Consider the following 23,736-nt stretch of genomic DNA (forward strand, 5'->3'; position numbering starts at 1 on the left):
TCAAATTGATCATAAATACAGTATAGAAATTGTTAATGTTGTAAATAACTATTGTAGCTAGAAACGGGTGATTTCTAATGGAATATTTACATAGGTGTACATAGGCTCATTATCAGCAACCATCACTCCTGTGTTCCGATGGCTTGTTGTGTTAGCTAATCCAGGTTTATAATTTAGAGGGTGTGGCATCAGGGATAGGAGCAGTGAGTGATGACGCACAAAAACAGTATCTACCACGACACCAATAACCACGCTGTCAAAATAACTACAGTGGCCTGCAAAAGTATTCACCCCCTTGGCATTTTTCCTATTTTGTTGCGTTACAACCTGGAATTAAAATTGTTGTTTTTTTTGTTTTCATTTGATTTACACAACATGCCTACCACTTTGGATATAATACATATTTTTTTATAGTGAAAAAACAGGAAACTTGAGTGTGTATAACAATTGGGGTATGTCCCCATAAGCATGGCACATCTAGCCACTGGGATTTTTGCCAGTTCTTCAAGGCAAAACTGCTCCAACTGATTCAAGTTGGATGGGTTCCACTGGTGAAGAGGTTCTTAATTGGACTGAGGTCTGGGCTTTGACTAGGCCATTCAAAGACATTTAAATATTTCCCCTTAAACCACTCGAGTGTTGCTTTAGCAGTATGCTTAGGGTTATTGTCCTACTGGAAGGTGAACCTCCGTCCCAGTCTAAAATCTCTGGAAGACTGAAACAGGTTTCCCTCAAGAATTTCCCTGTATTTAGTGCCATCCATCATTCCTTCAATTCTGACCTGTTTTCCAGTCCCTGCCGATGAAAAACATCCCCACAACATGATGCTGCCACCACCATGCTTCACTATGGGGATGGTATTCTCGGGGTGATGAGAGGTGTTGGGTTTGCGCCAGACATAGTGTTTTTCTTGATGGCCAAATAGCTCAATTTTAGTCTAATCTGACCAGGGTACCTTTTTCCATATGTTTGGGGAGTCTCTCACATGCCTGTGGGGAACACCAAACGTGTTTGCTTATTTTTTTCTTTAAGCAATGGCTTTTTTTTCTGGCCACTCTTCCGTAAAGCCCAGCTCTGTGTAGTGTACGGTTTAAAGTCGCCCTATGGTCAGATATTCCAATCTCCGCTGTAGAGCTTTGCAGCTCCTTCAGGGTTATCTTTGGTCTCTTTGTTGTCTCTCTGATTAATGCCCTCCTTGCCTGTTCTGTGAGTTTTGGTGGGCACCCCTCTCTTTGGCAGAGTTGTTGTGGTGCCATATTCTATCCATGTTCTTAATAATGGATTTAATGGTGCTCTGTGGGATGTTCAAGGTTTGAGATATTTTTTTTATAACCCAACCCTGATCTGTACTTCTCCACAACTTTGTGCCTGACCTGTTTGGAGAGCTCCTTGGTCTTCATGGTGCCGCTTGCTTAGTGGTGCCCCTTGCTTAGTGGTGTTGCAGCCTCTGGGATCTTTCAGAACAGGTGTATATATACTTAGATTGCACACTAGTGGACTTTATTTCACGATTTTTTTTACTTCTGAGGTTATCTTATTTAGGGGATTCATAGCAAAGGGGGTGAATACATATGCAATCACCACTTTTCCATAATTTTTTCATTTCACTTCACCAATTTTGACTATTTGTCTATGTCCAGTTTGGTTCAGTAATCCACAGGCTCAAACGCAGTCACAACAGGCAGACAACAGGCAAAATCCAAATAGTATCCGTAAAGTTCGTAGAAGCATTTCAAATTATGTTTATAATCAATATTCAGGTTGTTTCTAGTCTAAATAATCGATAATATTTCAACCGGACAATAACGTTGTCAATATAAAAGGTAAACAAGAAAGGCGTGCCCTCGGTCACGCACATGAAAAAGTTCTGAGACCCTTCAGTGTCCACTCATTCAGAGTGGTCTTACTCCCTCATTTTTCAGAATAGAAGCCTGAAACAATTTCTAAAGACTGGTGACATCTAGTGGAAGCCACACGAAGTGCAATTTGAGTCATAAGCCAATGGATACTGTAATGGCATTCAATAGAAAACTACAAACATAAAAAAATCCCACTTCCTGGATGAATATTTCTCAGGTTTTCGCCTGCCAATTCAGTTCTGTTATACGCACAGACATTTTTGTATACGTTTTGGAAACTTTAGAGTGTTTTCTATCCAAATCTACCAATTATATGCATATCCTAGCTTCTGGGCCTTAGTAGCAGGCAGTTTACTTTGTGCCCCCTACCTTAGTGAAGTTAAATTACAGGTTGTAACTCAAGAAAATATGAAAAACGCCAAGGGGGATGAATACTTTTGTAAGGCACTGTATCCCCACAGTATTTTACTTTATTCAAGCAATTTAAATATTAATTGTAATACATTCCCACCTGCACAACTGTAGACAAATGAATTTAACATTAATTTTAATTCAGATTTTTTTACACATTAATTACACATCAATCATGCATGAATCAAGATGATGAATTACATATCAATGAAGAAATATGTATTCTTGATGTAATAGATATCTATATATTAAATACACATGAGCTAATTTTCTCATCACATTAATCAATATCTTTTTAGCCTTTTAGTGTTTTTCAGTTCAGCTCCTTCTGGGCAAGGCTCTCACAGAGTGAACACTCCCAGACCCCAAGCCCCTCTCTTGCTGACCCGCCCCCTGCCCGACAATCGGCGGTAAATGGCCTGATTGGAGAGAAGGGGGGTCTATATGCGTCTCCGGGGTTAAGACGTGTTATTGGATTAGTATGTGGGCATCTGCCTAAGCCTTCCTTCTCTAGTTCCCTGTAAAACACCTTGAAGGACACCTCGTGTACAAAACTAACTGTAGTATATACCTCCACAAGCTCTTTTCTTGGTGTGCTTTCATGGCTTTTCTCTCTAGGATGAAGAATGTCAAGAAGTTACATTGTTCACTGCTTCTTGTATTAGTGCATGTTTGCTTTGGTAAGTCTACCTTTTTCTTTTTGCTTCATGTATACCTGAATGCAACTTAATTAAGCTTTGTTCTGATTGTTAATGGTTTTCAATTGCACTAGAGGGCTTTGAGAGATGGCTAGCATTTTCATAATCATACACTGTAGAGCTAAGAACCTGTTTTTCCTGTTCTGTATTTAATGCTTGCCTTTCCTCCCGTCACCTGCTTACCTGCTAGTTGAAAGTGAGTGCAACATCTTATGATTTAATAGAAGTAGTTGGATATTGTTTGAAACGCCCAAGTGATTTTGAAGAATGTAAAATTACACCACAGTACACCATCATGTGAATACTGTATGTATTTGAAAAACATCTATTTTAATTACCTTTGATGGCGTGGGGAAAAGTCAAGAAAAGTGTGTATATTTTTGGGCTGGTTGACGTAACTGCACCTGTAATCCCAGTCAAGGGATAGAGAAAGCAGAGGGGGTTAGTACAATATACCCTGCTCTGTTTATCTGACACCCACAGCCAGTGCTAAAATGTCATTAGGGGGAATTAGCGGTACAGTATAACAACAAATGGATTAGAGTCTTGGTCTATCTCTTCTAGCACAAGCAGACTACGCCCCATTTTTCTATGATAATGGGCCCTACAGTAGCAACGGAAACCTGGCACTCTTCAGTCTGACAGAGGACACTCCTGTCGGTAAGACCTGACCCTAACCCCCACAAAAATTGCCAAATAACCTGAAATCAACTTTATATATGGTTTGATGTTACTAACATGGTAATTTAGCAAAAAATAAGTAATACATGCTCACATGCCCCTACCAATTCCATTGATCGTTAGCCCGTCGTGGCTAAAGTTAGATGACGTTTGCAATGGCTGTTTAATTAAAATCAAGCAATGGATTTCAGTTTCTCCTTGCCCATAGGCAACTTTCAAGGTGAGGAACATGGCAATAAATTAACATTTTGGTCAACCAGTCACTGGCAGGTAGATAAAAAAAAATTGCAGAGAAAATTATACCAACAAAACACAAAAAAACAGATGAGCATGCTTTGTTATGTTTCTAAAACAATACATGTATTACTAGTAAGAAGAAACTAATGTGGTATATTGAATAATATGTATTTTTCATGACATGACTAATTTATGAGTAATTTATCACATTTATCAAAATATCACAGATGAGACAAACATTTTCACCTGCTCCTTTAAGGGCAGGAGGTTACCATGATAGTGTGACTTAAGTCATGTTTGTGCTTGTGCGATTGAGTCTGATTAGTAGAAGCATTGTCTTCTCTTCCCTAGCAGTTGAAACTCAAACATAGAAAAACAACCTAGCTTGTGAAGAAAAGTAGACTCTCATTTCAAGTTATTTAGACCAAATTTTAGGCCTGTGCACAGAGTGTCTAAAAAATGAATCTTTGACTTGGCTCTTCCTGTGCTCACAGCCCCCAGCTAGACAGTGTTGCAGTACGAGGTGGGATAGACTATAAGGGATTCGTAGTTCTTTGATTTTGTGCTATGTATTTACCAGCTATGAAACAAAATGGCAGAAATACTTTGAAAACAGGTACTGGAGCATTTATTCTACTATACATGTGATCACACTTGACTATTTTTATTCAACAATTGAAACTGGTCGCTTTCTCGTGACTTTCTTTTACAAAATAACTATGAATTAACACTTATTTTCAATTAACTGGCAACATTACAATAAGGTATAGGACTCATTGGATTACGAAGAACAATAGCAGGTCTATTTCACTCCAGCAGCTGGCATATTCTGTCCTTTCACAATTCACCTGTGGGAACATGGCAGCTCTCAACATTCGGCAAGAAAAAGATTTTGCCACTACTATCCGAGAGATTGTTTGTGAGAAAATTACCTCTGACCTTGACATGCAATTAAAACTCTTGCACTGTTAATTTCTAAACTGGATACCTAATCAACTAAAGTGTAACATTTGGAGACAGTGGGAAATCAATTTTCTAAAAAATAATCACTCTAAACTTATTCCTGTAAATTCAATGTGAGGGTCACAGGACTTGAAACTTCCTTCATGAGCTATCTTTTCAATGAACTGTTTGGGCAGAAGAAGCTGAGTCCCATGCCACTGATAAACATTGCGCACTGCACGGGTCCTCTCCGGAATGGATGTCGTGCCTGATTGTACAAATCCACAGTTTTGATGTCAAACACCAAATTGTTCACCTCGCAAAGGAATCATATGCAGAGAAGAGGATCAGAATCTACCACGATCTGAATGCCGAACTGCTAAACAGAGGGCAACCTACAACGAGGTGAGATCCCAGCTACGCAATCTAAACCTGAGATCCCGGTAAAACTCATCTTGACCGTACGAAATACAACACACACGTTTTCCACTGCAAAGGATGCAGTGGAATTCTTCGAGAAGCACATCAAGCCCAACACAAAAGGGGATGAGCCGACAGATCTAGGCTAACCCCAATTTGACTGTCTCAATATTCAGGTATGCTATCCACCCACAATCATGCAGCCTAGACTATGGCTGTGATGTGACCCTTAGCATAAGACAATGATGAGGACACCCCCTCAATTGGGTAAAAGGAAGACATTATTATCATTTCTGAACATTGGACTTTGTTATTCTTATATTGCCCATGGTGCAGGATATTTAGACAATGATGACTCCACACCAACTAATGAACAATGGACAATGTACACTGAGTGTACAAAACATTAGGAACACCTGCTCTTTCCATGGTATAGACTGACCAGGTGAATCCAGATGAAGGCCTTATTTATATCACCTGTTATATCCACTTCAATCAGTAAAGATGGGAAGGAGACAGGTTAAAGAATAACATCCAGCCAACTTAACACAACTGTTTGAAGCATTGGAGTCAACATAGGTCAGCATCCATCCCTGTTGAACACTTTCGACACCTTGTAGAGTCCATATCCCAACGAATTGAGGCTGTTCTGAAGGCAAAAGGGGTTGAAACTCAAATTAGGAGAGGTTCCTAATGTTTTACACACTCAATGTATTGACACGCTATACAGACTGGAGTTGCTTCCTTGAGGGGCTACTGTCATACCCTGATCTGTTTCACCTGTCTTTGTGCTTGTCTCCACCCCCATCCAGGTGTTACCCATCTTCCCCATTATCCCCAGTGCATTTACACCTGTGTTCTCTGTTTGTCTGTTGCCAGTTCGTCTTGTCAAGCGTACCAACATGTTTTTTCTGTGCTCCTGTGTTCCTAGTCTCTGTTTTTTAGCCCTCCCGGTTCCAACCTTTTCTGCCTGCCCTGACACTGAGTCCTCCTGCCTGACCATTCAGCCTGTCCTGACCTCGAGCCTGCCGCCTGGTACCTTTCGGACTCTGACCTGGTTTTTGAACTTCTGCCTGTCCTCAACCTTCCTATTGCCTGCCCCTTGTCTTTTAATAAATATCAGAGACTCAAACCATTTGTCTCCTTTGTCTGCATCTGGGTCTCGCCCTGTGTCGTTATAGCTACAGCGCATTGCATCCCTATGGGATAAACTGTTCAGGATAGATCGCCAGTCCCATATAGGCTACCACACAATTCAACTTTTTTCTTCCTGTTGACATTTTGTGTGCCACTCAGGTTACACTCCTGAATTTATCTCCCAGGGTTGACTTGGCCTACAGGCAATGATTTAATTATTGTGAAGGTCTAGATTATAGACTGCATTTTTGCTTAATAAAAATTGAGGCTACATTATGTTTAAGGTCATTTAGATCATATTGCTAATAATAATGAGGATAATGGAACAAGAGCTATGGCTCCCACAGCCATTCCATTGACAGTTTAGGCTTGCATTGATGTTATAGTTGTCCTATTTGTTTTTCCTTTTCTCTTCTTTTTTTCTTCGTCACCCACCTTAATTCCTCAAGTCTGCAAACTTAACTTTAAAGGTGGATGACGGGTGCATGTGGGTTCTGCTTTTTGTTTCACATCCATGGGCTTATTAACAGTAAAGATAACAATTTAAATCATTAATAATACTTTTTTTTACCATGGCAATACTAGCTATTCCCTATTGGAAGTTGAAAGGCCTAAACTTCTTTATGAAATGTTCCAACTGTCCTGATAACCTAGCAAGAAGCCATGTTCATATAGCAATGCTCCAAGAAACACACCTGCTCCAAAAGGACTCACATAGAATAGAGAACCATTTGTACAAACTGGCTGCTTTTTCCATCAGCCTCAAACAAAACTAAAGGTGTAATCATAATGATACATAAGAAACTCAGAATTACCATATTGGGAAAAGGCGAAGACCAAGAAGGCAGAAACACTTTCCTCAAATGTATCCATAATGGAAAGAAAATTGCCTTTATTTACCCCTTGACACTTACCAGTAAACGGGTGTGATCATTCTACAGTGGTCCCTGCAGCGTATGCTCAAACCGGTGCGATTAGAACGCTTCAGCGTTTGAGTTGGCCACACTGTTTTTTCAAGGAAACATTTTGCACAAACATAGTTCTTATAAAGTATTGTCCTGAACGTGACGAGTTTGTTTTTAGATGCAATTTTCAGACATTCAACAGAAACGGCAACACAATCATCCAAACTGGAAAATGTAGGGTGCATTAGTCCTAGCGCTAACTGAGGAAAGATTGACGTAACACAAGGTTATACTATCTAACTCTCGGCTGACAGAAGCCACAATTTGAAATAGCTAATAGCAATTACTATTTACAATTCACCACATCACGGGTGAGCTCACCATTGATCAAAATAATTGAGTAAAACACTTCCTAAAAATGAAAAGTAATCATACGATGGATAGTTTCTGAGAAAAACCATGTTCTTTTTTCCTTTGAATCAAACAAAGATTAGAAGAGGAGACGAGATGAGTTTTGTCACAAATTTCTTAACAAACTTTAGTTTCAGCAAGTCGGTTAGGACATCTACTTTGTGCATGACATAAGTAATTTTTCCAACTATTGTTTACAGACAGAATATTTCACTTATAATTCACTGTATCACAATTCCAGTGGGTCAGAAGTTAACATACAATAAGTTGACTGTGCCTTTAAACAGCTTGGAAAATTCCAGAAAATGATGTCATGGCTTTTCAGCTGTGCTAACATAATTGTAAAAGGGTTTTGTAATGATCAATTAGCCTTGATAAACTTGGATTAGCTAACACAATGTGCCATTGGATTACAGGAGAGATGGTTGCTGATAATGGGCCTCTGTACGCCTATGTAGATATTCCATTAAAAAATTGTTCGTTTCCAGCTACAATAGTCAATTACAACATTAACAATGTCTACACTGTATTTCTGATCAATTTAATATTAATTTTAATGGACAAAAAATCTGCTTTTCTTTCAAAAACATTTCTAAGTGACCCAAAACTTTTGAATGGTAGTGTAATTCTATGTAATCCAATGGCACCTTCTATGCAAACAGGCATAAATCATTCTCACAAATCGATTTCATACTATTATCTACACCTCTATTTTCTTTCATAAGGGAACAATTTGGAATTTCCCATATGATGGATGAGGATTTCCATATGGCAAATGTACGGTCCCTTACTAGATGCCCGCGAGTGTTATTAAAATATGCCGACGGCCTCGGACATTTGGTTTCCGTTTTATAACATTTGACATTTTTTATCATTTTTCTGCCGTACCAGAAAATTCCACCAGATAGCTGCTTTTTGCAAATGGACAAAACACCACCAAAGTGACATGGTCATTTCTCCTAAACGGAAAAGAGTTCGAAGACAAAACTCAGTGAGCACGGGTTGGGGCAAATGGGCTTTTAGCCCAGAAACAAGATGGCATTGAGGCCTCCATTCATTTTGAGTTGAGGCCCATTTTCTGGGATTAAAGGTCAAAAACGGTAATAGGGCACTAATTTGACGGCTTCACGTCAAATTACATGAATCTACGGTGTCAGGAAAAAGACAACAGCCATTTATCTATCGTTATTTAAAATCGTGCAATGTACAATTGGTGAAAGAAATGTTGTTGTTTTTTCCAGTTCCAGTTGCGGCATGTTCAGACGAATCTGTTCAGGAGAGTTTCGGAGTTCTGTGATTTCTGTGATTTTCTGAACTCACACAGTCAATTGGGAGTGACACAAAGTGAGGCTTATACGTAGACACACAGGGCGTACAATAGTTACCTGCGTTCAAACTATCAAAGAACCGTCAGACCTAGAGCTCTGAAACTTTGTATACATGTTCTAGAGCCTAATTCGATAGTACACAGTGAGTTATGTGGCTCTATTAGGTTCTCCGGCTGAGAAACAGCCTCGTATATTTGCAATGACTTCAATTCATTTTGACCATCAGGAAAATTACGACATTTAGAAAAGTCCCAGAGTAACAAGACTAGGTGCATTGAAACCATCTCGGCCCATAGAAACGGACCCTAAAGTTTCTGTCCGATAGCTCATTCAGGGACACCGTAGCAACACCCGGGAAAAGTGGATTTTCAACAATAATTAAGGTCGCTGCTCACACTCCGAATGACCTATCGAGCCGAAACTCGGGATTCAGGGTCACCTCAGCTAGGCCTACACACAATGTCAGAACTGGACCCGAAGCTAGAACGTAACTACATGTTTTTAAGTTTTTAAAACTTAATAGCGTTGTGAATTTTGGGCCTGCTCTAAAATATGTGATTTTTGGCTTATAAACGAATTGGACAAAGTGGGTTTGGTGTCAGTATGTACCAGTTTGGTGTCAGAATGATATCTTATTGACTGATGTACGCTGACTTGGTGGCTGACTTTGTCCATTTTGCAATAAGTTTAAAAAGTGCTGAACCATTACCAAACTGACAGACTAAAATCAACACTAAAAGTGTTGGCCAATGGCATCACCGTAGTTTCTAGGCCGTGCCGAGTTCATGGAGATGCCCCACTTGACCGTAGCTCGCTCTGTCTGACTGCAGCGACCGTGCAAATAACAGGCCCATAACGAAGCCTGACCTAAATTTGAGGTGCTTTTGGGTGACAGTGGCAGAACCGTTAAGGCTAGAAGCATAATCCAACCAGAGGAACGTTCCTAAGGACCTCCCAATCTCTACAAGCCTAACCTTGACCGTGTGGAATTAACCCTTAACAGTGAAAGCAGGGTGTTTTAATCTAGCAGTTTACAATGACATCTCTCCACGTAGGAATACATTTCCTGCTGCCCTGACTTCAACCTGAAGCCTATGGGGGTTATGAATGCCATATCAAACTGTCTTTGATGAAAATCCATCAGGCCACTATGAGGACTACCTGTGGGGATTCTAAGCTTCCTGGAGCAACCGGAAGTGGTTAAATTCACCCTAAACACTTTTTGATTTTACCAACCTGCAGTTAGGTAAAAACACTGCATTCAACCCTCTGTACATCAGTCAGTTCTTAACGTAAAGACTTGAAACTTGGGATTCTGTAAAGGCCTACCCCGATGAGGATATGTGTTTACTTTCAGCTTCCTGTGCCAAACGGAAGTGCCTTAAATTGGGGTCATAGGGGCTCTTTCGAAGGGTTAAAAAGGTCACATCTTTCCAAAATGAACTTAAATCAGTAATTTCTCCCAACAGATGTCCAAGGAAAACTCTCACACACACTCACAGCAAGGATGAATTAACAGTGTGGGGCTTACAGACACACAGAGTCTGCAATAGATACTGGCGTTCGCACCATCAAAGAACCGTCAGACCTAGAGCTCGGAAACTTAAGCTCTAGAACAGATTTCTAAGTCGATAGTGCACGGTGAGTTATGTGTCTCCAGATGAGAAATAGCCTCAACCGTTTGCAATGACCTCAATTCGTTTTAAATATTGCGAAAATTATGACATTTAGAAAAGGTACAGAATCACAAGACTAGTTGCATTGAGACCACTTCGGCCCATAGACACAGACCGTACAGGTTCTGTAAGATAGCTCATTCAGGGACCGCATAGCAACGCACAAAAAAATTGATTTTCAGTACTAATTACTGCTCGGGCTCCGAATGACCAATCGAGCCAAAACTTGGGATTCGGGGTCGCCTCAGCTAGACCTACACATAATGTCAGAACTGGAGCTGTAGCTAGAACGTAACCACGTTTTTAAAGTTTTTACTATGGTTTAAACTGAAGGCGTGTGAATATTCGGCCTGCTCTGAAATATGTGATAGTTGGATTCTAAATGTGTTGGACAAAGTGGGTTTGGTGTAGGTATGTATCAGTTTGGTGTCAGAATGATATCTTATTGACTGATGGATGCTGACTTGATGGCTGACTTTCGTCCATTTGCAATAAGTTTAAGCGATGGAGAGGAACAGCCATCAGTGCTCGGCGTTCAATGGGCCAGTCAATTGGGCATTTCTGCAGTACATTAGAGTATGTCAAATTCGTGATTGTAAATATCCATTGTAAGACATTGCAAAAGGACAGTCGGGCACCTGGTTACCTGAACGGGTTACCAGTAGCACATTTTTTAAATGATTTTCAATGCCTTTAGGGGGGTGCAAGGGGTCTATGGCCGTGTAGGGAGCACCCCCCCCACCCCCACCCCACCTGTGCCCAACCAATAGAGGGCACCCCTGGTCAATTTGGATGTTTTCCCCAAAAATATTTTTTTATTTTTACTCCCACTTCTCTCTCATTGCACCAATGAGTGATGGAGAGGAACCACTATCACTGCTCGACCATCCTGTGCTCAACGGGCTAGTCAATTGGGCATTTTTGCAGTATATTAGAACATGTCAAATTTGTGATGGTAAATGCCCCTTGTAAGACATTGCAAATAGACGGTACATTTGCAATGTTTTTAATGAGGGATTTACCATCACCAAATGGACATGCTGAAATCAACACCAACGAGCGATGGAAAGGAACAACTATCACTACCCGGGCATCCCGAGACCAACGGGCCGGTCAATTGGGCATTTCTTCAGTATATTAGAGCATGTCAAATTCGTGATGGTAAATGCCCATTGTCAGACATGGTAATCTGAACGGGTTATCAGCAGCACATTTTTTAAATGGTTTTAATGCCTTTAGGGGGATGCAAGGGGTCCATGGCCGGGTAGGGAGCACTCCCCACCTGTGCCCATCCAATAGGGGGCATTTTGGATGTTTTCCAAAAAATCCACAGTCCCACTTTTCTCTCATTGCACCAAATTCTTACTTCCTATGACTTCCTTTGATCAAACATGACAAATAGACCATCTAGGTTGATTCAGGGCTTAACATAGTGATATATATATATATATATAATTTGGTTAGTATAAATGCCATTTGGACATGGTTCACTGACTTTTGGTTTCGGAAGCCGACTTCCTATGATCATATATGGCAAGTGGACATAACATCCTGATTTGGTACTTTCAATACTTATGAATGACGTTTGGACATGTCTTATGCCATTTGGCTATGGTTCACTGACTTTTGGGTTCGGAGGCCGACTTCCTATGATCATATATTGCAAATGGACAAAACATAGGCCTTATGGACAAACTCAATAAAATAAGACAAAGGTATGTTCATACGGCTATTACATATGTATAATTGTCAAAAGATTTTGAAAAAAAAAATGGTCCAGAAAGCACTTTTTTAGAGGGTGTTGAATATTTCTAAAATTGTAGATTTTCTAAATTTGACCCTTGGGTCTTGACTTTGTGACCATTTGCAATATGAAAATCTACGGCAGAGCGCACTTGCCATCTTTGGGATTTTTGTTGTATGACACTTGGCATTTGCCATATGCCACTTGCCATATAGTTTGGATGAACTGCTGTCCGTTTGAGTGGTATTTATGATTGAGTATATGCTTCTATTGGCTAGTCTCCCTTGCCCTTTTAATACGATCAAAGTTCCTTGTGTTGTCAGGGAGCAACTGCCTTTTATTTAAAAGACAAAGAAGAATATTGTTACTGAATGCAGCTTGTGTGTGCTTTGTGCTCCCTCACCCTGTTCAAATTATCAAAATAAATAATGCTGGTTAGTGGAACTGGACTGGTGTCTCATGGCCCTGTGTCTTCCATGGTGGAATTAGAACCCTTCTTTTATGGAGTAAATCAAAGCACAAGAGAATGTGAGATGTTATCGATAATAAATCAATTGGTTTCATGCATTTGTCTCTGTGTGTGTGTGTGTGTGTGTGTGTGTGTGTGTGTGTGTGTGTGTGTGTGTGTGTGTGTGTGTGTGTGTGTGTCTAAACGTGATTGTATTTCGTCATATCGCATACATTTGTGATATCAGACAGGTTAAGGACAACAAAGTCAAGATATTGGAGTGGCCATCATAGTCCTGACCTCAATCCTATAGAAAATGTGTGGGTAGAACTGAAAAAGCGTGTGTGAGCAAGGTCTACAAACCTGTCTCAGTTACACCTGCTCTGTCAGGGGGAACTTATTTTGTGAAGCTTGTGGAAAGCTACCCGAAATGTTTGACCCAAGTTCAACAATTTATAGGCAATGCTACCCAATAGTAATTGAGTGAATCTTAAATTCTGACCCATGTGATGGAATGTGATGAAATAAATAAAAGCTGAAGTAAATCATTCTCTCTCCTATTATTCTGACATTTCACATTCTTAAAATAAAGTGGTGATCCTAACTGACCTAAGACAGTGAATTGTGAAACAATGAGTTTAAAAGTATTTGGCTAAGGTGTATGTAAACTTCTGACTTCAACTGTACATAGAACAGAAAATACTGTCAATTGTTGGCACGAGCTGCCTACATTGTAGATCTGCAACATTTCACTATCCACTGTGCTTCCAGTATAGTACTGTACATTCTAGAAAATACAGCATGTTGCTGTAGTTGGGTGTTCCAGTAAAATGTTGTAAATGTTCTGTAAATCTACAGTAATTTACTGGGTTCTTTGCTGCCAGTAATTTACTGTAAAATTTACAGGATTTGTTTTACAGTATGTATGACAATTATTTTGAGGGGGGAAAAGCCGATGAGATGAGCCAATAACATGCTTTTACTGGGATGACATTTTTGACAATTATTGTTTTAGACTTTTCCCCCCAAAACGGTGGACCTTCCTCCTCTTCCTCCCTACCAGTGCCTAAGACTTGACTTTATCTACAGAAACAAACCTATCCAATTCCCCAAGTGTTTGTCAGTTTTTTTTCTACAACCACAGCTTAGATTGAGAATGTAGCGTGTTATGAAATTATTACATTATACATTTGCTCCTCAGGCACAGAGATCTATGCTCTCAATGGCACCGACCCGGAAGGCCAAGAGGTGAGGTATGGGTTGAGCTTTGAACCCGGTGCCAAAGAATACTTCAGAGTGGAGCCCAAGTCTGGAAACATAACTCTGGTGGAACAACTGGACAGAGAGGTATACCTACCCTGCCGCCCCATCAACATATAGCATATACAGTTTGATTGTTTTCTGATTGGTTCATATGAAATATATTTTCTATGAGTATAATATATATATCCTAGTCTGATGAGCAGCTTTCATTCACATTCAGTGGCCTCAATGTCTTGAATTTAGTTTTCATATACTACTGTATTTTGAGAGATGTTATTTTCTCTGCCACTAAAGATTTTAGATTCTATTGAAGTTCTTGTCAGTATCACAGATGGCAGAAGTAAGGTAAGCATATGCAGTTATGCTTGGTTTAAATACGTAAACCAAATTAAATATAATACAAAATATATATATATTATAGACATAAAAAATTAAATTATCTGTCAATCATGAATAATATATCACTGAATTCCCTGTCTCTCTTGTTGCAGGTCACTGAAAAGGTCACAGTGTTTGTCATGGATGCCAATGATGAACGACCAGTGTTCAAAAACCTGCCCTCCTTTTTGGATGTTCCAGAGGTAAGACATTGTGACCTTCATATAAAAAAGTGTTTTAATTTCAGTGTTTTTAAAACTTCTTAGAGCTAGGCGTCTAGCGGGACAACTTCCTTTGAAACTGCAGGGCGCGCAATTCAAATAAATAATTATAAATATTATGGATTTTAAACATTTATGTACATTTAAGTGTATTTTATATCAGCTTAAAGCTTAAATTCTTGTTAATCTAACTGCACTGCCCGATTTACAGTAGCTATTACAGCGAAAACATGCCATGCGATTGTTTGAGGACTGCACCCCACATCAAAATATTTTTCCACCGGCACAGGTTTCATACATTCACTTATAACAATTAAATATTCACTTACTTTCTAAAAATCTTCTTCTGATTTGTCATCCAAATGGTCCCAGCTATAACATGTAGTGTCGTTTTGTTAGATAAAATTTTTCTTTATATCCCAAAAAGTCTGTTTAATTGGCGCCATCGATTTGAGTAATCCACTCGTTCAACATGCAGAGGAAGGAATCTAAATATCTACCCATAAACTTTGTTTCAACAAGTCAAAATATGTTTCTATTTCCTACTCAGATACCATAAAAGGTAATCAAACTATATTATTTATTTCTTGAAAAAAGTATGTTCAATAGGAAACCGATTTTAGCAGGTGCATAATGTCTTCATGACGCACGCAAACATGAATTTTCAGATGCATTTTCTCCTACCATATCTATTGCGTTATATTATCCTACATCATTTTAACATTTCTACAAACTTCAAAGTGTTTTCATTCCAATGGCACTAAATATATGCATATCCTGGCTTCAGGGCCTGAGCTACAGTCAGTTTACTTTGGGTACGTCCTTCAGACAGGAAGTGGAGAAAAAAGGGGCCTAGCCCTATTCATTAAAATACAACAGTCGGTATACAATGCTTCCCAAAATGGAATTTGCACAGCTATACTGCACTGGACATGATGTCCAGGTTTTTGGGTTATGCTGTACAGAAAGACAAGATCTCCCTGCTTTAAAAAAACTGCATAGATCAGCATAAGCTGGCCAACCGCATATGCTGGTGACTAGTGCTTGTTTTTCTGGTGATGAGCCTTTCGCTGTATTTTTGCTCGTGATCAGCTTCCAATGTTTTTGCTGGTGACCAGCATAAAGTCACATTATGCTTGCTTGCAAAGTGATATTTAATTCCTATTGGAATCCAGGCAAAGTGGGGATATCCAACAATTGTAATGGGTCCAACTAACAGATTGGATTAGTTTAAAAAATGGATGTTATGTATCTTTGTGTAGCATAAGATCGGACCCTTTTTTTCAATTTTCACCTAAAATTAAATACCCAAATCTAACTGCCTGTAGCTCAGGACCTAAAGTAAGGATATGCATATTCTTGATGCCATTTGAAAGGAAACACTTTGAAGTTTGTGGAAATGTGAATTTAATGTAGGACAAAATAACACATTAGATCTTGTAAAATATAATACAAACAAAAAACATGCGTTTTCAATTTTTTTTAATTTTATAGTTCCATCATCTTTGAAATGCAAGAGAAAGACCATTGATTAAGATAGGATTAAGATTGGATCCTAGGTGTAATCTACATTTTGTCCACAAGATGGCAACAGTGTGCAAAGTTTCAGACCGTTCATGCTGGTTCATGCCAGCATAACCAGCTAGACCATGCTGTTCAGGCACTTTGTGCCGTTCCTATCAGAATAAATCTACTGGTGCTACATGTTGGAGTTCCGTGTCGATGACTGATTGTACACAACGCAAGAAGAGTACTGTTACATCAAGTCCAACTAGAAGTAATTATATCGACCATTGTTACGTTTATGGTCATTTGAATGGGTGTCAGTTCACATGAAAACTGCAAAATCCTAGAGAAAGTCTAACCAGCGGAAAAGGTTCTCCCCCAAATGAGGTTAAACCAAAACAGCGATCACTCTACTCTAGCCTATTCAATTTGTGCTACATGTCATGCCCTACATTCTCTTCTCTGTGGTTTTCCCTACTTTTCCTAGAACTCTGAATGTGGGAGCAGTATCTACAAAGTGCTGGCTGTGGATCGGGATACAGGCTCAGGAGGCTCGATCACCTTCTATCTACAGGTACTGTAACATCTGGCTGGGATAAACCCCTTTAACCAGTGCCCACCCAGGAGGTCATTGCAGGTCTGCCCTCAGGCCTAGATTCAATCAGATCAGGTGTTAACCGGCCATAGCCGAATCCCACATAGTTGATGTTTTGTTGGTTTCAGGGGTGTAACTTTGTTGGAGCTATCAAATTGGTGATCAGCTGCTCTTAATCATTGTCAGGAAGCCACACCCATCCTACTTGCGTTAGAAGTTAAGAACGAGAATGTGTAGGCTATATATAAACAATTACCCTCAAATAAAATAATTATGATTTCTATCTGCCTAATCAAGGTGTAGATTATATCTCACATTCCAATGTTTGAACTTGTAAACAAGGCTGCATGGGATTTATCTTAATGTAACTCCATGATGCCAATGACAATGCCCATAATGAGAAAGTGAAAACATGTTTTTAGAAATTTTGCAAAGGTATTGGAAATGAAATACAGAAAAATCTAATTTACATAAGTATTCACACCCTTGTATTTGTAGAATAACCTTTGGTAGGGATTACTGGTGTGAGTCTTTCTAGGTAAATCTCTAAGAGCTTTCTACACCTAGATCGGGGAACATTCGCCCATTATTCTTTAAAAAATTATTCAAGCTCTATCAAATTGGTTGTTGATCATTGCTAGACAACCAATATCAGGTCTTGCCTGATAGTCAAACTGTAACAAGGCCACTCAGGAACATTCACTGTCTTCTTGGTAAGCAACTCCAATGCATATTTGGCCTTGTGTTTTAGATTATTGTCCTGCTGAAAGGTGAATTCCTCTCCCAGTGTCTGGTGGGATGCAGCCTAAAGTAGGGTTTACCCTAGGACTGCCTGTGTTTAGCTCCATTCTGTTTATTTTTCATCCTGGAAAAACTCCCCAGTCCTTAACAATTACAAGCTTACCTATAACATGATGCAGCTGCTACTATGCTTGACAATATGGAGAGTGGTACGTAGTAATTTGTTGTATTGAATTTGCCCCAAACATGAAGTGCCTTCAGAAAGTATTCACACCCCTACTTTTTACATTTAGATTGTATGTCACTGGCCTACACACAATACCCCTGTTGATCCTACCCCCTACTTTTTTGAACATTCTGTTAAAAATCGCGCAACATTTCGGCGTCCTGCTACTCATGCCAGGAATATAGTATATGCATATGATTAGTATGTGTGGATAGAAAACACTCTCACGTATTCTAAAACTGGTTAAATCACCGCTGTGACTATAACAGAGCGTCTGTTTCATCGAAAAGCGCAAGAAAAACGGATCACTGAAAACTGAAAAAAATATCCATGCGCCACTTGCATGTATTGTTCAAGGGGCACGAAATTAAATGGGGCGGAGATTGCAAGTCCTACAGCTTCCACACGATGTCACCACTCTTGTCAATTGCCTGGGAGTTGTTCCTTGGTCAAACGAGTTAGAGAGACCACTTTCCATCCGGTCTCCGACAGGACGTTATGGAGTTTTCGGAAGATGATTTGAAAGAGTGGAGCTATTGAATACACATCGCCTCGTGATCAATTTGATAGATTATTAACGTTTACTAATACCTAAAGTTGGATTACAAAAGTATTTCGAAGTGTTTTGTGAAAGTTTATCGTCGACTTTTTTCATTTAAAAAAATGACGTAGCGCTTCGAAACGGTGTTTTTTTCTGAATCACAGTTTCCATAGATGGATATTTTGGGTATATATGGACCGATTTAATCGAAAAAAAGACCCAATAGTGATGTTTATGGGACATATAGGAGTGCCAACAAAGAAGCTCGTCAAAGGTAATGAAAGTTTTATATTTTATTTCTGCTATTTGTGTAGCGCCGGCTACGCTAATTCTTTTGTTTACGTCGCCTTCAGGTATTTCGGGGTGTTGCATGCTATCAGATAATAGCTTCTCATGCTTCTCATGCTTTCGCCGAAAAGCATTTTAATAATCTGACTTGTTGGCTAGATTCACAACGAGTGTATCTTTAATTCAATGCCCTGCATGTGTGTTTTGATGAACGTTTGAGTTTTAACGAGAGCTATTAGCATTTGGCGTAGCGCATTTGCATTTCCAGACGCATAAATGGGACGTCTGCGTCCCAGGTAGAGGCAAGAGGTTTTAATGTCAAAGTGGAAATATGTTTTTGAAAATGTTTACAAATTAATACAAATGTAAAGCTGAAATGTCTTGGGTCAGTAAGTATTTGCTTGCACTTTGTTATGGCCTAAATAAGTAAACATTTGCTTAACACTATTTAGCATGTGCATCAGATGCATATCAACCCGCAAGGTGCAGCAAAAATAAGTACCAACGCTTGATAAATAATAAACTATTATAAAGGATTATTTGCACAAAGAAATATTTGTGGATATATATCCATTTAAAAAAATAACAACAATACTTGTTTGTTTAGATAGAGTCAAGGATTTTGTATAATTCTACAGTCAGAGAAAAAATGATTCCCTTACAATAAAAACTTTACAGTGTAATCCATTTGATCACCTTAATTTGTAGATTCGATTAGTTATAGTAATTATTAAAGTCCAGTTACAGCTTCTTTTGTAAAAGTAGAATCGAAAAAGGTAATAATAATGTAACCAGCACAGGTAAAATTATTAAATCAAATGTTATTTGTCACATACACATGGTTAGCATATGTTAATGTGAGTGAAGCTAAATGCTTGTGCTTCTAGTTCTGACCATGCAGTAATAACTAACAAGTAATCTAACAATTTCACAACAACTACCTTATACACACAAGTGTAAAGGAATGAATATGTACATAAAAATATATGGATGAGCGATGGCCGAACGGCATAGGCAAGATGCAGTAGAAGGTATAGAGTACAGTATATACATATGAGATGAGTAATGTAGGGTATGTAAACATTATATAAAGTGGCATTGTTAAAGTGGCTAGTGATACATTTATTACATCCAAATGTCCATTACTAACAGTCTGATGGCCTTGAGATAGAAGCTGTTTTTCAGTCTCTCGGTCCCTGCTTTGATGCACCTGTACTGACCTGGCCTTCTGGATGATAGCAGGGTGAACAGGCAGTGGTTCGGGTGGTTGTTGTCCTTGATGATCTTTTTGGCCTGCCTGTGACATCGGGTGGTGTAGGTGTCCTGGAGGGCAGGTAGTTGGCCCCCGGTGATGCATTGTGCAGTGCTCACTACCCTCTGGAGAGCCTTACGGTTGTGGATGGAGCAGTTGCCGTACCAGGCGGTGATACAACCCCACAGGATGCTCTCAATTGTGCATCTGTAGAAGTTTGTTTGTTTTTGGTGACAAGCCAAATTTCTTCAGCCTCCTGAGGTGGAAGAGGCGCTGCTGTGTCTTCTTCACCACGCTGTCTGTGTGGGTGGACCATTTCAGTTTGTCCGTGATGTGTACGCCGAAGAACTTAAAACTTTCCACCTTCTCCACTACTGTCCCGTTGATGTGGATAGGGAGGTGCACCCTCTGCTGTTTCATGAATTCCACCATCATCTCCGTTGTTTTGTTGACATTGAGTGTGAGGTTATTTTCCTGACACCACACTCTGAGGGCCCTCACCTCCTCCCGGTAGGTTGTCTCGTCGTTGTTGGTAATCAAGCCTACCACTGTGGTGTCGTCTGCAAACTTGATGATTGAGTTGGAGGCGAGCATGGCCACGCAGTCATTGGTGAACAGGGAGTACAACACTGGCACCCTTGTTGGGCCCCAGTGTTGAGGATCAGCGGGGTGGAGATGTTTTTTCTTACCCTCACCACCTGGGTGCGGCCCGTCAGGAAGTCCAGGACCCAGTTGCACAGGGTGGGGTCGAGACCCAGGGTCTCGAGCTTAATGACGAGTTTGGAGGGTACTATGGTGTTAAATGCTGAGCTGTAGTCGATGAACAGCATTCTTACATTGGTATTCCTCTTGTCCAGATGGGTTAGGGCAGTGTGCAGTGTAATTGCGATTGCTTCATCTGTGGAACTATTGGGGTGGTAAGCAAATTGGAGTGGGTCTGGGGTATCAGGTAGGGTGGAGGTGATATGGTCCTTGACTAGTCTCTCAAAGCACTTCATGATCACAGAAGTGAGTACTATGGGGCGATTGTCATTTAGCTCAGTTACCTTAGCTTTCTTGGGAACAGGAACAAAGGAAAAATGGTGGCCCTCTTGAAGCATGTGGGAACAGCAGACTGGGATAAGGATTGATTGAATATGTCCATAAACACACCAGCCAGCTGGTCTGAGGATGCGTCTAGGGATGCCGTCTGGGCCGGCAGCCTTGCGAGGGTTAACACTTTTAAATGTTTTACTCACATTGGCTGCTGTGAAGGAGAGCCAGCAGGTTGTGGTAGCGGGCCGTGTCGGTGGCACTGTATTGTCCTCAAAGCGAACAAATAAGTTGTTTAGTTTGTCTGGGAGCAAGAATCGTAGTTTGCGATGGGGCTGGTATTCTTTTTGTAGTCTGTGATTGACTGTAGACCCTGCCACATATCTCTCTTGTCTGAGCCATTGAATTGCGACTCTACTTTGTTTCTATACTGATGCATAGCTTGTTTGATTGCCTTGCGGAGGGAATAGCAACACTGTTTGTATTCAGTCATGTTTCCGGTCGCCTTGCCCTGATTAAAAGCAGTGGTTCGAGCTTTCAGTGTTGTGCGAATGCTGCCATCAATACACGGTTTCTGGTTGGGGAAGGTTTTAATTGTCGCTGTGGGAACAACATCACTGACACACTTGCTAATAAACTCGCTCACCGAATCAGCGTATTCATCAATGTTATTGTCCGACTCTATGCGGAAACATATCCCAGTCCACGTGATTGAAGCAATCTTGAAGCGTGGAATCTGATTAGTCGGACCAGCATTGAACAGACCTAAGCACGGGCGTTTCCTGTTTTAGTTTCTGTCTATAGGCTGGGAGCAACAAATTGGAGTCGTGGTCAGATTTGCCGAAAGGAGGGTGGTGGAGGGCCTTATATGCGTTGCGGAAGTTAGAGTAACAATGCTACAGGGTTTTACCAGCCAGGGTCGCGCATTCGATATGCTGATATAATTTAGGGAGCCTTGATTTCAGATTAGCCTAGTTAAAATCCCCAGCTACAATAAATGCTGCATCAGGATATGTGGTTTCCAGTTTACATAGAGTCCAATGAAGTTCTTTCAAGGCCGTCGATGTGTCCGCTTGCGGGGGAATACACGTCTGTGATTATACTCAAAGAGAATTCTCTTGGTAGATAATGCGGTCAGCATTTGATTGTGAGGAATTCTAGGTCAGGTGAACTAAAGGACTTGAGTTCCAGTATGTTATGATCACACCTCATTAATCATAAGGCATACACCCCCGCCCTTCTTCTTATCAGAGAGTTGTTTGTTTCTGCCGGTGCGATGCGTGAAGAAACCAGGTGGCTGTACCTAGTATGATAACGTGTCCCGAGTGAGCCATGTTTCCCTGAAACAAAGAACATTACAATCTCTGATGTCTCTCTGGAAGGCAACCCTTGCTCGGATTTCGTCTACCTTGTTGTCAAGAGACTGGAAATTGGCGAGTAGTATACTTGGGAGCGGTGCACGATGTGCCCGTCCATGGTTGCCTGACCTGAAGACCGCTCTGTCTGCCCCTTCTGCGGCGCCGTTGTTTTGGGTCGCCGGCTGGGATCTGATCCATTGTTCTGGGTGGTGGACCAAACAGAGGGTCCGCTTTGGGAAAGTTGTATTCCTGGTCGTAATGTTGGTACGTTGACATTTATCTTATATCCAATAGTTCCACCCAGCTTTATGTAATAAAACTTCAGATTTCCTGGGGTAACAATGTAAAAAATAATACATTAAAAAAACAGTATCCTAAAAGAAAGCATGAACAATTGTAAAGGATGAATTGCATGAATAAATATCATGTTTAAATTGTACATTTATTATGTTACTAGTTTTTGTTTAGTAGCAATGCTGTCGTGCGAGTGGTCATGTGCTGAATGGATGGACAGCAGGGATATTCCTGGAAAAAAAATCACATTTAAATAGAGCCGTAAATAGAGCCGCACCTCTTGAATTATATTGTAATAGAAACTGCACAATATGATTTTTCTGAGAATATATAGAAATCAAAATGTTTAACCTGCAAGTGACTCTGAAGGAGGATTTGATAAAGTGATGATCCTTTTCCTGCATCTGTAAATTACAAGATGCGTCCATCTTTTCATGTACAATTTGACAACTGATAGGCCTACTATTGTCACTCACCAGATTATTTTCAATTTAATCTTATCTATGGGCTGATTCTTATTATGTGTGAAATTAGTTTTGGTATAGTTCATGTGTAGTTTCGATGGGCCGGCTGTGCAGGCTGACTGGCATCGTTTTTATTTCCTGCTCATCAAATTGAATAGAGTCAAGGATATGTTTTATGCCTAATGCAACACATAGCATTTTTTCGTTACCCTTAATAAATGTGATTAGTAATAGAGTTAGAGTAAATAAAATGGTCCCATAACAGTTTATTTTTACAAAGTAAAATGTAAAAGAGAATGGTATCAACACCTAAGGTGTTTTTTTATTTACAAAAGCAAATGTCACTAGCCATTGGCCTATGGTGGTTCTTGTGTTAACAAGTCACATAATAAATGGCATGAACTCACTCTGTGAGCAATGAAAGTGTTTAAAATAATTTTTGAATGACTACCTCATCTCTCTACCCCACACATACAATTATCTTTAATGGCCCTCAGTCAAGCAATGAATTTCAAACACAGGTTCAACCAGGGAGGTTTTTCAATGCCTCGTAGAGAATGGCACCTATTGGTAGATCGGATGGAGGGGGGGGGGGCAGTCATTGTATATTTCTTTGAGAATGCTAAAGTTAATAATTACACTTTGGATGGTGCATCAGTACAACAAGTTACGACAAAGAT

General features: G+C 40.0%; 1 protein-coding gene across 3 annotated transcripts in view; it reads left to right on the forward strand.

Moving 5' to 3' along the window:
- The first annotated feature begins 2,685 nt into the window (after nucleotides 1–2,685).
- LOC112224051 (cadherin-related family member 1-like) overlaps nucleotides 2,686–23,736 on the forward strand; it is a 165,522-nt gene continuing 144,471 nt past the window's right edge. Inside the window, exons 1-7 of one of the 3 annotated variants that reach the window (XM_024400118.2) lie at nucleotides 2,686–2,950; nucleotides 3,159–3,164; nucleotides 3,533–3,628; nucleotides 14,099–14,244; nucleotides 14,455–14,505; nucleotides 14,652–14,741; nucleotides 16,753–16,839. In XM_024400118.2, coding sequence (XP_024255886.1) covers nucleotides 2,872–2,950; nucleotides 3,159–3,164; nucleotides 3,533–3,628; nucleotides 14,099–14,244; nucleotides 14,455–14,505; nucleotides 14,652–14,741; nucleotides 16,753–16,839 — 555 coding nt within the window. In that variant the 5' untranslated portion in view covers nucleotides 2,686–2,871. The remainder of the gene's footprint in view (nucleotides 2,951–3,158; nucleotides 3,165–3,532; nucleotides 3,629–14,098; nucleotides 14,245–14,454; nucleotides 14,506–14,651; nucleotides 14,742–16,752; nucleotides 16,840–23,736) is intronic. The other 2 variants (XM_024387333.2, XM_024400117.2) reach the window with 2 other exon arrangements.

Source organism: Oncorhynchus tshawytscha, linkage group LG25, assembly GCF_018296145.1.
Source record: "Oncorhynchus tshawytscha isolate Ot180627B linkage group LG25, Otsh_v2.0, whole genome shotgun sequence".
Classification (NCBI taxonomy): Eukaryota; Metazoa; Chordata; class Actinopteri; order Salmoniformes; family Salmonidae; genus Oncorhynchus; species Oncorhynchus tshawytscha.